The sequence below is a fragment of the Oncorhynchus keta genome, chromosome 14 (genome assembly GCF_023373465.1).
Source record: "Oncorhynchus keta strain PuntledgeMale-10-30-2019 chromosome 14, Oket_V2, whole genome shotgun sequence".
NCBI classification, from domain to species: Eukaryota; Metazoa; Chordata; class Actinopteri; order Salmoniformes; family Salmonidae; genus Oncorhynchus; species Oncorhynchus keta.
This window is the reverse complement of record NC_068434.1, coordinates 32946079-32959044: the sequence shown is the minus strand read 5'-3', so window position 1 is coordinate 32959044 and position 12966 is coordinate 32946079. Positions and strand designations below refer to the sequence as shown.

At 44.0% G+C, this 12966-nt stretch overlaps 1 protein-coding gene across 5 annotated transcripts in view; it reads right to left on the bottom strand.

Annotated features, from left to right (window-relative positions):
- The window catches only part of LOC118393245 (smoothelin-like), a 56104-nt gene extending 47857 nt beyond the window's left edge, over positions 1-8247 (bottom strand). For 4 of the 5 annotated variants that reach the window (XM_035785734.2, XM_035785735.2, XM_035785737.2 and 1 more), the window contains exons 1-2: positions 6965-7109; positions 3928-4030 (exon numbers count right to left, since the gene is read on the bottom strand). In XM_035785734.2, the coding sequence (XP_035641627.1) occupies positions 3928-4030; positions 6965-7093 (232 nt within the window). In that variant the 5' untranslated portion in view covers positions 7094-7109. Of the gene's footprint in view, positions 1-3927; positions 4031-6964; positions 7110-8141 lie in introns of those variants that run through there. The other variant, XM_035785739.2, reaches the window with a different exon arrangement.
- Between the last annotated feature and the right edge of the window lie 4719 nt (positions 8248-12966).

The following is a 12966-nucleotide window of genomic DNA, read 5'->3' as shown; positions in this document are numbered from 1 at the left end:
ACTGGGATATGCTCCGGGTAGCCTCAGACAATAACATTGACGCATACGCTGACTCGGTGAGTGAGTTTATTAGCAAGTGCATCAGAGATGTTGTACCCACTGTGACTATTAAAACCTTCCCTAACCAGAAACCGTGGATTAATGGCAGCATTCACACAAAGCTCATGGAAACATGACCGAATACAAACAGTGTAGTTTTTCCCTCCGCAAGGCAATCAAACAAGCAAAGCATCAGTATAGAGACAAAGTAGAGTTGCAATTCAACGTCTCAAACACGATATGTATGGGGTAGGGTCTACAGTCAATCACGGATTTCAAAAATAAAATCAGACATCTTGCTCTAAGACAAATTAAACATATTCAATCGATCCCTATCCCAGTCTGTTGTCCCCACATGCTTCAAGATGGCTACTATTGTTCCTGTTCCCAAGAAAGCTAAAGTAACTGAACTAAATGACTATCGCCCCCCGTAGCACTCACTTCTGTCATCATGACGTGCTTTGAGAGACTAGTCAAGGATCATATCACCTCCACCCTACCTGACATCCTAGACTCACTCCAATTTGCTTACCGCCCCAATAGGTCCACAGACAACGCAATCGCAAATCACACTGCCCTTTCCCATCTGGACAAGAGGAATACTTATGTAAGAATGCTGTTCTTTGACTACAACTTAGCATTCAACACCATAGTACCCTCCAAACTCGTCATTAAACTCGAGACCCTGGGTCTCAACACTGCCCTGTGCAACTGGGTCCTGGACTTTCTGACGGCCGCCCCCAGATGGTGAAGGTACCCCGCTGATCCTCAACACTGGGGCCCCACAAGGACGCATTCTCAGCCCTCTCCTGTACTGCACTGTCGGAACTAGAAGCACAAGCATTTCCCTACAGTCGCATTAACATCTGCTAACCATATGTATGTGACCAATAAAATTTGATTTGATTATAGTGCAGAGGAACACTATGGAAATACAACTCTGCTCTGTACAATTCTGTGCTTGCATATTTTTGTTTCTCTGACCAAACAAAAAAAGATGGAATGTGGGGTCACGTGAGAGGTTGGTTGCTGGAGAACTTGTGGATTGCTGATGGATATGAAAGGTTTCTGCATATGCCAAATCCCCAAGAGCGTGGGAGAGACATGTGAGCGTCACTGGGTATACGAGAGGAGACACATGGAGACATAATGGGATGTAGGCATTTCCTCCAGGTCTGACTCAATTCCTGGACCAGATGTCTACGTGTGCGTGTGCGTGTGCGTATGTGAGAAAGAAAGCGCCACAACAGTAGGTGGTAACCGAGCAGTAGGAAGTGTAGGGGGAAGTGGGGGGGGGGTGAAATAGAGACTAGGATAAGTACTTCCCCTCCCCCGGTCCCTATCCAACATCCTCCATTCCTCCTCCACTCATCAGGAAACCACACTCCAAACAACACTGCAGTGCCTACATCCTCCCACTCATAGATCCAGAGTATCTCACTCAGTCTCTCGCTCTCTCAACCTACCTCTTACCCTGTGATGCTCACTGCTCAGTGCCTTTAACTCTGGGTGGCTGTACAGAGACCACAGACAAGCTGCGTAAAAGACACCGACAAAGTGGAAAATCACAGTGTCCTTACAAGAGACACATCATTGTATGATAACACATCTCTGCATACCTTAGCCATGTGTTCGATCCAGAGTTCACAAAGCGTGCAGGTCTGTCATTTACAAACCAAATCAGTGAGGGAAAGCCCCATTCTGGCCTAAGACGTCCACAGCCTCCGCAGCCTTTTCAAGACCCTCGAAAGGCCTCCCAGAGCCAGGAGCAGGATGAGGTTCACTTGATTGGTTGATTAAATAGTTATTGACTGGGGTCTGAATAAGAAACGTGCTTATTATAGGCATTCACTTCGAAAATCACAACATGGCTGCCTTTCTCACATGAGGCCCTATAAAATAGACCACGTGATCTAATGAAGGCCCCAGTCAACTCCAATGAAAAGAGAACTAAAGTTAAAGGGATGATGTTTGTCCAGTCCATTGTGCCCTGTTGTGAGGGTTTCTGGGAAAACCCCTACTTGGAGAATGGTTTTAAATAACCACACTCATGCATAAAGCAGAGAGCCCCCCTCCTCTAACCCTTCTTTAGATAGCAACAACAACAAAAGCAGTCTTTTCAGTGACAAGTTCAAATTTGAGGAGTCTGGCTCCCTGTCACTCAGAGTGGCTCAGTGGAACGTGCCATGTCTCTCAAACGGGTAATTTCCTAAATCACAGCCTTGTCACCAACACTGTGGACTGTGAGCATGTATACGTGTGCAAGACATGCTGCTGTATATTTAAGCGTGTGTGTGTGTGTGTGTGTGTGTGTGTGTGTGTGTGTGTGTGTGTGTGTGTGTTAGAGAAAAAGGAGAGAGAGGTATGTGTGTGCCATTGTACCCCCCTAATCTTCAAAGTTAAGTTCTCTCTTTCTAGCCACTTCTCTCCTTCTCTCTGTTAAAAAGGACATCACACCCCCCTTGCCACTGGCAGAACCCACCCCACCCTATCCTGTTTGTTCCCAGCCTCTAACTTCCTGTGTCTTTGTGTATCGGCGTCCATTTCAAACAGCTCCTACCCTCAATCCTTCTGCTCTGTGGAGGTCTGCTCCTGCCAGCTGCTGGCCCTGACTTCAACCCGGTACAAATTGTAGGGCGAGGGCAGAGCAAGGAGAGCTGGGTGTTTCTGGTCCATGTCAAGAAAGGATTCTGTTCTAGTTCTGGTATGTGGTTTAAATAGCAGAGGTATCACTACTGGCTGTGGGTTCCCCCTTGAACAGATGATATTCCTGCTCCGTCTCATAACCCTACTACTACCAGGCACTGGCTGATGAGTGGGATGCTGAGGTCCAAGGGCAGGCCAGACCACTTGTTGTGCGTCCCAAATAGCACCCTATTCTCATAGGCTTGTAGGGCTCGGGTCAAACGTAGTGCACTATATAGGGAATAGGGTGCTATTTGGGACACCTACAATGATTTAAGTATTAGAGGCGGGTATATTTGTTCAACAAATACTCACTTTACATTCAGGCATTCAAATCAGTATGGGCGTAAACAAATGATCTATTCTACTGCATGCTTCACTCAACTATTCCTCTCTCCTATATCCTGCTCTTTCACTCTAGCAACTACGGTACAAATGGTCTGTGACTGTCATGTATCCCTTTATTGGCTTGGTGTTAACAAAAATAAGAGTCTGTACAAACATGGAGAGGTAAAGTCCTTTCTCATTTCAACATTTACATTTACATTTCGATCACTTTGTGTATGGAGTGGGTGTACAAGTCAAAAGGTCATGGATGAAGCTAGCAAACCTACAGTAAAGCATTCACTGTGTTTGCTAACATTGGTTAACGAAATGACTACACACCCAAAACCAGAGTGTTAGTCCCATGACTGTGGTGCCTCTAACCTCAAAATAAAAAGGAGGAGCTAAACCAATGTGACCGACCGACCACCTCAGCTCCACTCCCCTACAGCAGTATGGCTCTATTGGCTGGCTATTTTCACTTGCAGACCAGAGGAAATTGCATCTAAGTGCATAAGTGTGGAAATCCCAGAAATGATTTCAATCAATGTTGTGTTTAAGTAAAATTGCCTATCCAAACGTTATCAAAAAAGCATGTCATATATAGAACAGAGATTTAAATGTCAGGAAGCATATAAACGGTATGTGTCTGAGTGCACTTGTGTGTGTGTGTGTGTGTGTGTGTGTGTGTGTGTGTGTGTGTGTGTGTGTGTGTGTGTGTGTGTGTGTGTGTGTGTGTGTGTGTGTGTGTGTGTGTGTGTGTGTGTGTGTGTGTGTGTGTGTGTGTGTGTGTGTGTGTGTTGTGTGGTGGACCTATGGACAGGCTGAGAGGAAAGGAACAGTCAACCACTCATTCAGATGGTCTTTGACATTGCTCACCTGTCCGATGTAGCTCTCTGCCCTGCTGCGTCTGGTGGCTGCGCAGCTCCCGGATCTGTGACTTGATTCTCTCTCGCTCACCAAAGCTCTCCCTTTCTGTGTCCTGCAGAAACAACAGTAAATCAGAGACACTTGGTGCTTTTCAATACATCATCGCATCAATGCAGAGACAACGGAGTCGAGACGAGGGCATTTAGTTCTTTTCACTGGCAGTATGACATAGACAGAACACAGTCAGTCAGCCACAACAGTGAGCTGAACCCATCCCTCTCAGTGGTCTGATCAGAAGATATGTAGAACCATCAGGTGCACAAAGTTCTCTGTCTGTATAGGCCAATCAGAACAGTGTTGTGTGTCAGGGTCAAACGCTCCTCAAAAGAGAGAGGCCATGATGAGGCCCTGCCTACAGATGAGATGATAAGACAGCTGTTGGCTGCCTCTACCCTGTCCCTGTTCACCCCGGGAGAGAGACAGCGTAGCACAACACACCCTGAGAGCCAGGCAGGTAAATCAACCATCCCATAATACTTTGAAGCTGGATTCTACACCAAGGGAGTTAGTGAGCCTGCTGTATGGACACGGCCTTCTGTTGGGGGTAATGATTGAACTCTGCTGGGTTGGGTTAGCATCTGCCTGCCCTCTCTGACCCCTCACTCCTCCACCTTGGGCTGCCGTGTCAGTATCATCTGGTCCTCTGTACAGACAAAGCAGTACACACTGCACAGCCAGCCCAGACATGAGAAACACACAGGGACTCAAAATCTGCCATGAGAGAGGAAAGACACAGTAGGAGGGAGACGGTAGAATCGAGAGCACAACGTTTCGGCATATGGAGAGGAAATGGGAGGTGGAGACAGAAGGAGAGAGAAAGGGAGCGATGTAGAGGCTGCCACTGCTGTAGGCCCCTGCTGCCTGACCTTGAGAGACTCTACAGGAGGAGCAGCTGTACAAACACCAAGGCCAACACACGCACGGACACACACACACACACACACACAACCACACTCTCCCTCCAGTGCACCCCAAACCTCTCCACTGAAGTGCATCTGTGTGGAAAAGGATTGGGTGGTTTTATGGGCTTTCTACACACACTTATTTAGAAATATATAAATAACTTCCCAGTTTTTCTTTACAACCACAAGGTATTTGGCATATTGCATCCAAGAATAGTCCAACCAGATCTGTGTCTGGTTCACTGGTCTATAAACGGGTATCATGAGAAATACTCTGCCCTGAAACAACATAGTGCCAGAATTGCCAGTGTAACGAAACACACACTAGCAGGCCTACTGGTGTCTGGCAAAAAACTAAGCTTACATCAACAGTCAAAATAAAATAAAAACTCCCTCCATTCTTGAACATGTATATACATATTTCTCATTTGAATGTGAGATTTGAAGGAGATACACTGTTTGACATACACTATGTGTCAGCAGCTGATCACTACACTCCGTGAGTCTTTAGTTTGCTGCCATAGACCTTTTCTCTCTCGCTCTGTGTGTGTGTGTGTACTATATATATACACACACACACACACACACACACACACACACACACACACACACACACACACACACACACACACACACACACACACACACACACACACACACACACACACACACACACACACACACACACACACACACACACACACGTGAATTACAAGACACAGGCCTGGAGCATACTTGATTCAAATCCACCATCTTTAAACAAACACGGCACATTTGCTTAATCTACATTATCCTGGGGCTGATAAAGGTGTCAGAAGTGAGGAGGTTAAAAATCACAGCCTTGTGAGTAGAGTCAATCAAATCAGGCTGTGATCAGAGAGAAGTGAGAGAGTGTAAGGTGAGGGAGTGAACAAGCCTGGTACCACACAAACACACCTGAGCGAGAGAGGGAGGGAGATGTAAAAGGAGAGAGCTTAATCACTTGTTAGCCTGTATCTGATGAGCCAGGACCAGACAGTGACTATAGCAACAAAAAACACACAAAAAAGCACCCCAAACCTGAATAGCTAATCCATAGAAAATGTCAAAGAGAAGAAATGTAGAAGAATGAGAGAAGTTGATTTAAAATACTGTCTCCCTGAGGAAGGTTCTTCATTCAAAGAAGCTGAGGGGAAACAATGACTTTTCAGCTGGAAATACCCCCCTTCCCCCATCTATCCCTCTTCTTCATTTTCCTCCCCTCAGCTGCCACGAACAGGAGACAAACACCCAGACAGTGATCATTTCACAGCTCCCTTATACCACAGGGAACATACTTCTCAGAGACAGAAAGAAGGAAAGCATTGATAGTGATGTTTGAGAGAGAAAGAGAGAGAGCAGGGGTGTATTCATTAGTTGCAGATCTTTGCAAAATGTTTGGTATGTTGCAAAACGTTTTGTAACGGAAACCGTTTACTCCAACCGGAAAATGCTTTGCGTTTCTATTGGACAAATTCAGGTAGGTCCCTCCGTGTTTCGTTCCGTTTTATTCCGTTTGCTTCTGTTAGCAAGAGGTCAACGGTCTTCGTTGCAAAACATGAAACAGACCAAACATTTTGCAATGGTCTGCGACTAATGAATACACCCAAGATAATCCCATCCCAGGACCTGTTGCCAATCCCACACTGTCATCACTGGCCTCTGGCCCAGGCTGACAGTGCAGACCTGACAGAGTGGAACTGAAGCAGTCCCACTGCAGCACCCTGGCCTCATCAGCTCTTAGGCCTCAGAATCGGAGCTGAGCTTCTCTCCTGTAGTGCTCGTGGCCTCACCATACGGGTTCACGAGTGTTTGGGTCGGTCAGGATTTTAATTGTGAAAGCTCTGGCTCGTAAATGCACAAAAATGACAACTGTCCTTTGGCCTGACCACAGCCAAGGCGTGGGCCATCTGGACTCATCTGAACACTCAGAGCCACAGAAACAACAATCAGTCGGAACAAACAGGCACGGAGCAGAGGTAGACTACTACGGATTACTGCACCACCCAGAGTAGAGCAGAGTAGAGCAGAGGCAGCTCAACTAAACAAGGGATTACTTCAGCTACCTGGGTTAGAATGGACACATTTTCCAAGGAAGCAGAATCCATTATTGTGCAAATGAGATCAGAATGCGATGAGGTCAGGCTCTCCTCTCCATGGCTCTCTGAGGGAAGTCTGACAGGGTCCTTTTCCATGACTTCATGGCAAAGCCTGAGGAACCACACACAAGGCCAACCTCCAGTAAGTGAAATACATCAGCAGGAATGAAGTAGCAATCCTTTCTGCATCACACACCCATAAGCCTCGTTGTCACGCCCTGACCATAGTAAGCTGTTTATTCTGTATGTTGGTTGGGGAGTGAAAGTGACAAGGGTGGGTCATCTAGGTTTTTTGTATGTCTATGTTGGCCTGATATGGTTCCCAATCAGAGACAGCTGTTTATCGTTGTCTCTGATTGGGGATCATATTTAGGTAGCCATTTGTGTTTGTGGGATCTTGTCTACATTGAGTTGCCTGAGTGCACACCAGTAGCTTCACGTTTCATTTATGCTTTATTGTTTGGTGCGTTTCAGTTTATTAAAAATATGTGGAACGCTATTCACGCTGCGCCTTGGTCTACTCATTACGACGATCGTGAAACCTGTTTTTCACTTACCCACACATCATTCAAAGTCCAGTTAAAGCCGTTTTCCTCCATCCAATTATTTTTGCCATCTATCTCCCTTTGCGTGTCGGTTTCTTTCCCCTTTCTCCATCATCCATCCTCTCACTACAGCAGATCTTACTTACCATTATGCTTGTCATCATAAACTGCTAGTCTCAGTTTATTACAGGTTTATTATCATATCAGATTAGTAAACAAACAGCGTCTCTGCCCCCAGTCTGGTCTACCTCACCTGCTCCATTCAACACACACCTGGCCATGGAGGCAGATCTGATAAATTACCATTTTGTAAAGTTGCAACAATGTACCAAAAATACACACCTGTATACTATTAACTATGGATTTATGAAACCAACTGATAGAAACTGTCTAAATGACTGCCCAATTATCCCAACATTAAACCTTAGAGGCAGCTCCTCGGGACTCAGCGCAATGAGAAACATAAAGAAACAGGCACAAATTGTGTAAAGAGAAGTAGATGGAATTTGATAAGGAGGAACAAAGTCTGAAAAAAGGACAGGCATTCAGAGAGGAGAACTAGGTCTGTGAGAGTGGAAGAACTAGAATGTGTCATTTACCTTCTTTCACTGGCTCCGCTACCTGTCTGTCTGTCTGTCTGTCTGTCTTCTCTCTCGCTCTGCTCTCGCTCTAGTAGTCATGACATCCTCTACTCTACCTCTCCACTCCCTCAGTCACCACACACACTCCTACATACCACACACACCCACCAACAGGCCACTCCCTCTACTTCCCTTCCCTCCCCTTCTGTCTCTACAGGGCTCCCTCTAAGTCTCCCTCCCCCTCTCCTTCCTCTCGATATCGCAATCCTTAAGATGTCTGCATACATAGGTTGGGTTTGCACCTAGCAGAACTCTAGGCATACTCCCTAAAGACCTTCAATTGAAAAATGGCACTATTACTGTTGTTGGTCCCCCTTGAGCCACTGTAGCAACAACATAGCCAATAACACTTCTTCAAAATAGTCAGAATTAAGATAAGATAAATCAATAAATCTGTATTTAGTTTTTACGTTTTTTTGCAGAGGTGGTCGCAGTCTGCCGAACACCAAAATTAACAAAAACATCACAAAATATGCAGTTTTGACTGGGAAACATCCGACAGGCTTTACAGGTTAGCAGGTTGCCTGGTTGACAAGTTAACTTTTGACACACTCTTTTGACCAAGGTAAACTCCATTGTTTTTGTGATTACTGAGTCTGCCTTAATTGGCATGTTACTTCAGACAAAAGATACATTTTAGCATAAAACAGCTGCACCGTTGAATACCACAAAAAAAAAAAAATTCTTGCCAACATTCCTTCACCCATACATGTAATTACATTTTTGAGCTGCTAGGTGTGCAAACTTCTCTTTCCTTACCATATGGAAACTGTTACCTCAGCTATCCTCTGTCAATTCAAGCACATTCATTATAAACATAGTCATCAATAACCACTAGCAGGCCTACTGGTGTCTGGCAAAAAACTAAGCTTACATCAACAGTCAAAATAAAATAAAAACTCCCTCCATTCTTGAACATGTATATACATATTTCTCATTTGAATGTGAGATTTGAAGGAGATACACTGTTTGACATACACTATGTGTCAGCAGCTGATCACTACACTCCGTGTGTCTTTAGTTTGCTGCCATAGACCTTTTCTCTCTCGCTCTGTGTGTGTGTGTGTGTACTGTATACATATATACACACACACACACACTGTACACACACACACACTGTACACACACAGCACACACACACAAACACAGTACCAGTCAAAAGTTGACACACCTACTCATTCAAGGGTTTTTCTTCATTTTTAATACTTGCTACACTGTAGAATAATAATGAAGAAATCAAAACTATGAAATAACAAGTGGAATCATGTCGTAACCAAAAAAGTGTTAAATAAATCAAAATATATTTTGAATTTTAGATTCTTCAAAGTAGCCACCCTTTGCCTTGATAACAGCTTTACACACTCTTGGCATTCTCTCAACCAGCTTCACCTGGAATGCTTTTCCAACAGTCTTGAAGGAGTTCTGCAAACCATCTCAATTGGGATGAGGTTGGGTGATTGTGGAGGCCAGGTCATCGGATGCAGCACTCCATCACTCTCCTTCTTGGTAAAATAGCCCTTAAACACCCTGGAGGTGTGTTGGGTCATTGTGCTGTTGAAAAACAAATGACACTCCCACTAAGCGCAAACCAGATGGGATGGTGTATTTCTGCAGAATGCTGGGGTAGCCATGCTGATTAAGTATGCCTTGAATTCTAAATAAATCACTGACAGTGTCACCAGCAAAGCACCCCCACACCATCACACCTCCTCCTCCATGCTTCACGGTGGGAACCATACATGCAGAGATCATCCGTTCACTTACTCTGCGTCTCACAAAGACACGGCTGTTGGAACCAAAAATCTCGAACTTGGACTCATCAGACCAAAGGACAGATTTCCACCTGTCTAATGTCCATTGCTTGTGTTTCTTCACCCAAGCAAGTCTCTTCTTCTTATTGCTGTCCTTTAGTAGTGATTTCTTTGCAGCAATTCGACCATGAAGGCCAGATTCACGCAGTCTCCTCTGAACAGTTGATGTTGAGATGTGTCTGTTACTTGAACTCTGTCAAGCATTTATTTGGCCTGCAATTTCTGAGGCTGATAACTCTAATGAACTTATCCTCTGCAGCAGAGGTATCTCTGAGTCTTCCTTTCCTGTGGCGGTCCTCATGTGAGCCAGATTCATGTCTTAAAGTAATGTTGGACTGTCATTTCTCTTTGCTTATTTGAGATGTTCTTGCCATAATATGGACTTGGTCTTTTACCAAATAAGGCTATCTTCTGTATACCACACCTACCTTGTCACAACACAACTGATTGGCTGAAACGCATTAAGAAGGAAATAAATTCCACAAATTAACTTTTAACAAGGAACACCTGTTAATGGAAATGCATTCCAGGTGACTACCTCATGAAGCTGGTTGAGAGAATGCCAACATGTGCAAAGCTGTCAACAAGGCAAAGGGTGGCTACTTTGAAGAATATCAAATCTAAAATATATTTTGATTTGTTTAACACTTTTTTTGGTTACTACATGATTCCATGTGTTACTTCATAGTGTTGATGTCTTTGCTATTATTCTACCATGTAGTAAATGGTAGAAATAAAGAAAAACCCCGGAATGAGTAGGTGTGTCCAAACTTTTGACTGGTACTGTATATCTATGTGAACTATAGACCATTATCTGGGGCCTCCATCTGCCTGGGGACAATTGATCGCAGATCAAAGAGATCCGCTCCTGTGATGTATGGAAGGAGCCCTGCTGCCAGTTGCTGCTGTTGTTGTTGGCTACAGCCCCATTACAGACAGAGCAGACTGACTCAAGACAGACTGCTGGAGCACAAGCTGGTGGGCTGGATGTGTCTGTCTGCCCCCATCACCTCACCCCATCCACCCCACCTGTAGCCCCTTTCCGACAGCACGAGGGCCATGTCAGACCCTCCACCTGAGAGGATGCAGGCATTGTGCCACTTGACCTGAAAAAAGCTATTTCTTCTTCCTGACTAGAACGCCAGACTCCAAACATACAGACTCAAAGAAACACAGACACTGGCTCAGATATCCAATGCATATGGGACCCACTCCAACATTGACAACTAGACAGCCAAGAACAAGAACAGACACATACAGACTATATCATACAACCTTTCTAGATTGTTCTAACCAATAATTCTTATTTGCTAGATGTGTGGTCTGAATTGTGACCTCCAACATCTTACAATTGCATAGTTTCACACAATACTAAATCCAGTATGTTGCCAAAATATATGACAAACAAAACCAGACCTAAAGGAAATACAGTTTACGAAGGAACAAAAGGTGACTAACTAATCTTAAAGCCTTTTGTTCGGAAGCAACACAAGACTACTAGAGCGTTAAGCATTGCTACATCGTAGTTACTGTATAGCCACAAGTACTTTACATTTTACATTAAGATTTTAGTCATTTAGCAGACGCTCTTATCCAGAGCAACTTACATTACTGAGTTCATACATTTCCATACTTTTTTTCGTACTATAGTATACTATGGAATAAATAAAATATGGTATAAATACTATAGTATTCACTGTAGTGTTTTTGCAGACTTTACTGTAGTATACTGTAGTACACTGTAGTATTTACAATGAACTATAGTTTAAATACTGTAGTAAAGGAGAACTAGCATATAAAAAAAAGTTAAGAACCTATTTTAACAACTTATTTATAATGACGGCCTACACTAACCAAACCCGGAAGACGCTGGGCCAATTGTGCGCCGCCTTATGGGACTCCCAATCACGGTCGCTTGTGATACTGCCTGGATTCAAACCAGGGTGTCTGTAGTGACACCTTTAGCACTGAGATGCAGTGACTTGGACCGCTGTGGCACTCGGGAGCCCCTAAATACTATAGTAATGTATTGTTTTAGCAAAATGTAGTATACTGTAGTGTTTACTCTATTGTTATTTCAGACATCACTGTAGTATTTTTGTTTTATTATCTTTGACATAGAAGTGGAGGCTTACCAGGAAACCTACCAGAGAAATACTAAAATAGTACATTTTCTATAACCTCTAGGAAGGTAGGACTGGGGTCTGAACAGAGTTCAGAGCTTCTGTTCTTTTCTATAACCTGCAAGGAACACAATATGGTCTATACTTGGCATGTTGGTTTCTAATTTATGGGTGGCACAAATTGGAGTATGGGGAGGGGAATAGGCAGGGTATATGCAAATTCAATACTGTAGTGTTTACTATAGTTTAGTGCTGAGCGATTAACCAAAATGTCTGTTATTTTTTCCACAAGGAACTGACCAACGTCGGTTCAATAATTTGAATTCCATTTTGTTTTTTTGTTTTTTTTGGGGGGCTCGATGCGCAGTTTCTCTAGAGATAAATCAGCTCAAGCCCAGGCTGTGCAATGTAGTAGGGAGTTGTAGAGTCCAACGGTCCAATATTCTAAATAGTTTAGCGCAGACACCATGGTAATTACCTACAATGGCCATAATCCATTGTGCGCCCGCTTACTTGTCCGGTCTGTGTGGAGAAGACACGGAGAGAAGTGAGAAAGAGCAATCGAGAGGGACAGAAAAACAGTTGCTTTGTGTGGTATCTCTACCTGGAAATACATGATCTTTGATTGATAGTTGGTATTCAGCAGTCATAGAAGTATGCCTTATTTACTTTGAAGAACTACAAAATAGTGATTTTGTCATACAGCGTAGGCAAAGATGAGATGATGACTTGGAATTATATAACAAAGTCATCAAATAAAATAAATGTAATATACAAAACTGTCACACCCTGATCTGTTTCACCTGTCTTGTGCTGGTCTCCACCCGCCTCGAGGTGTCACCCATTTTC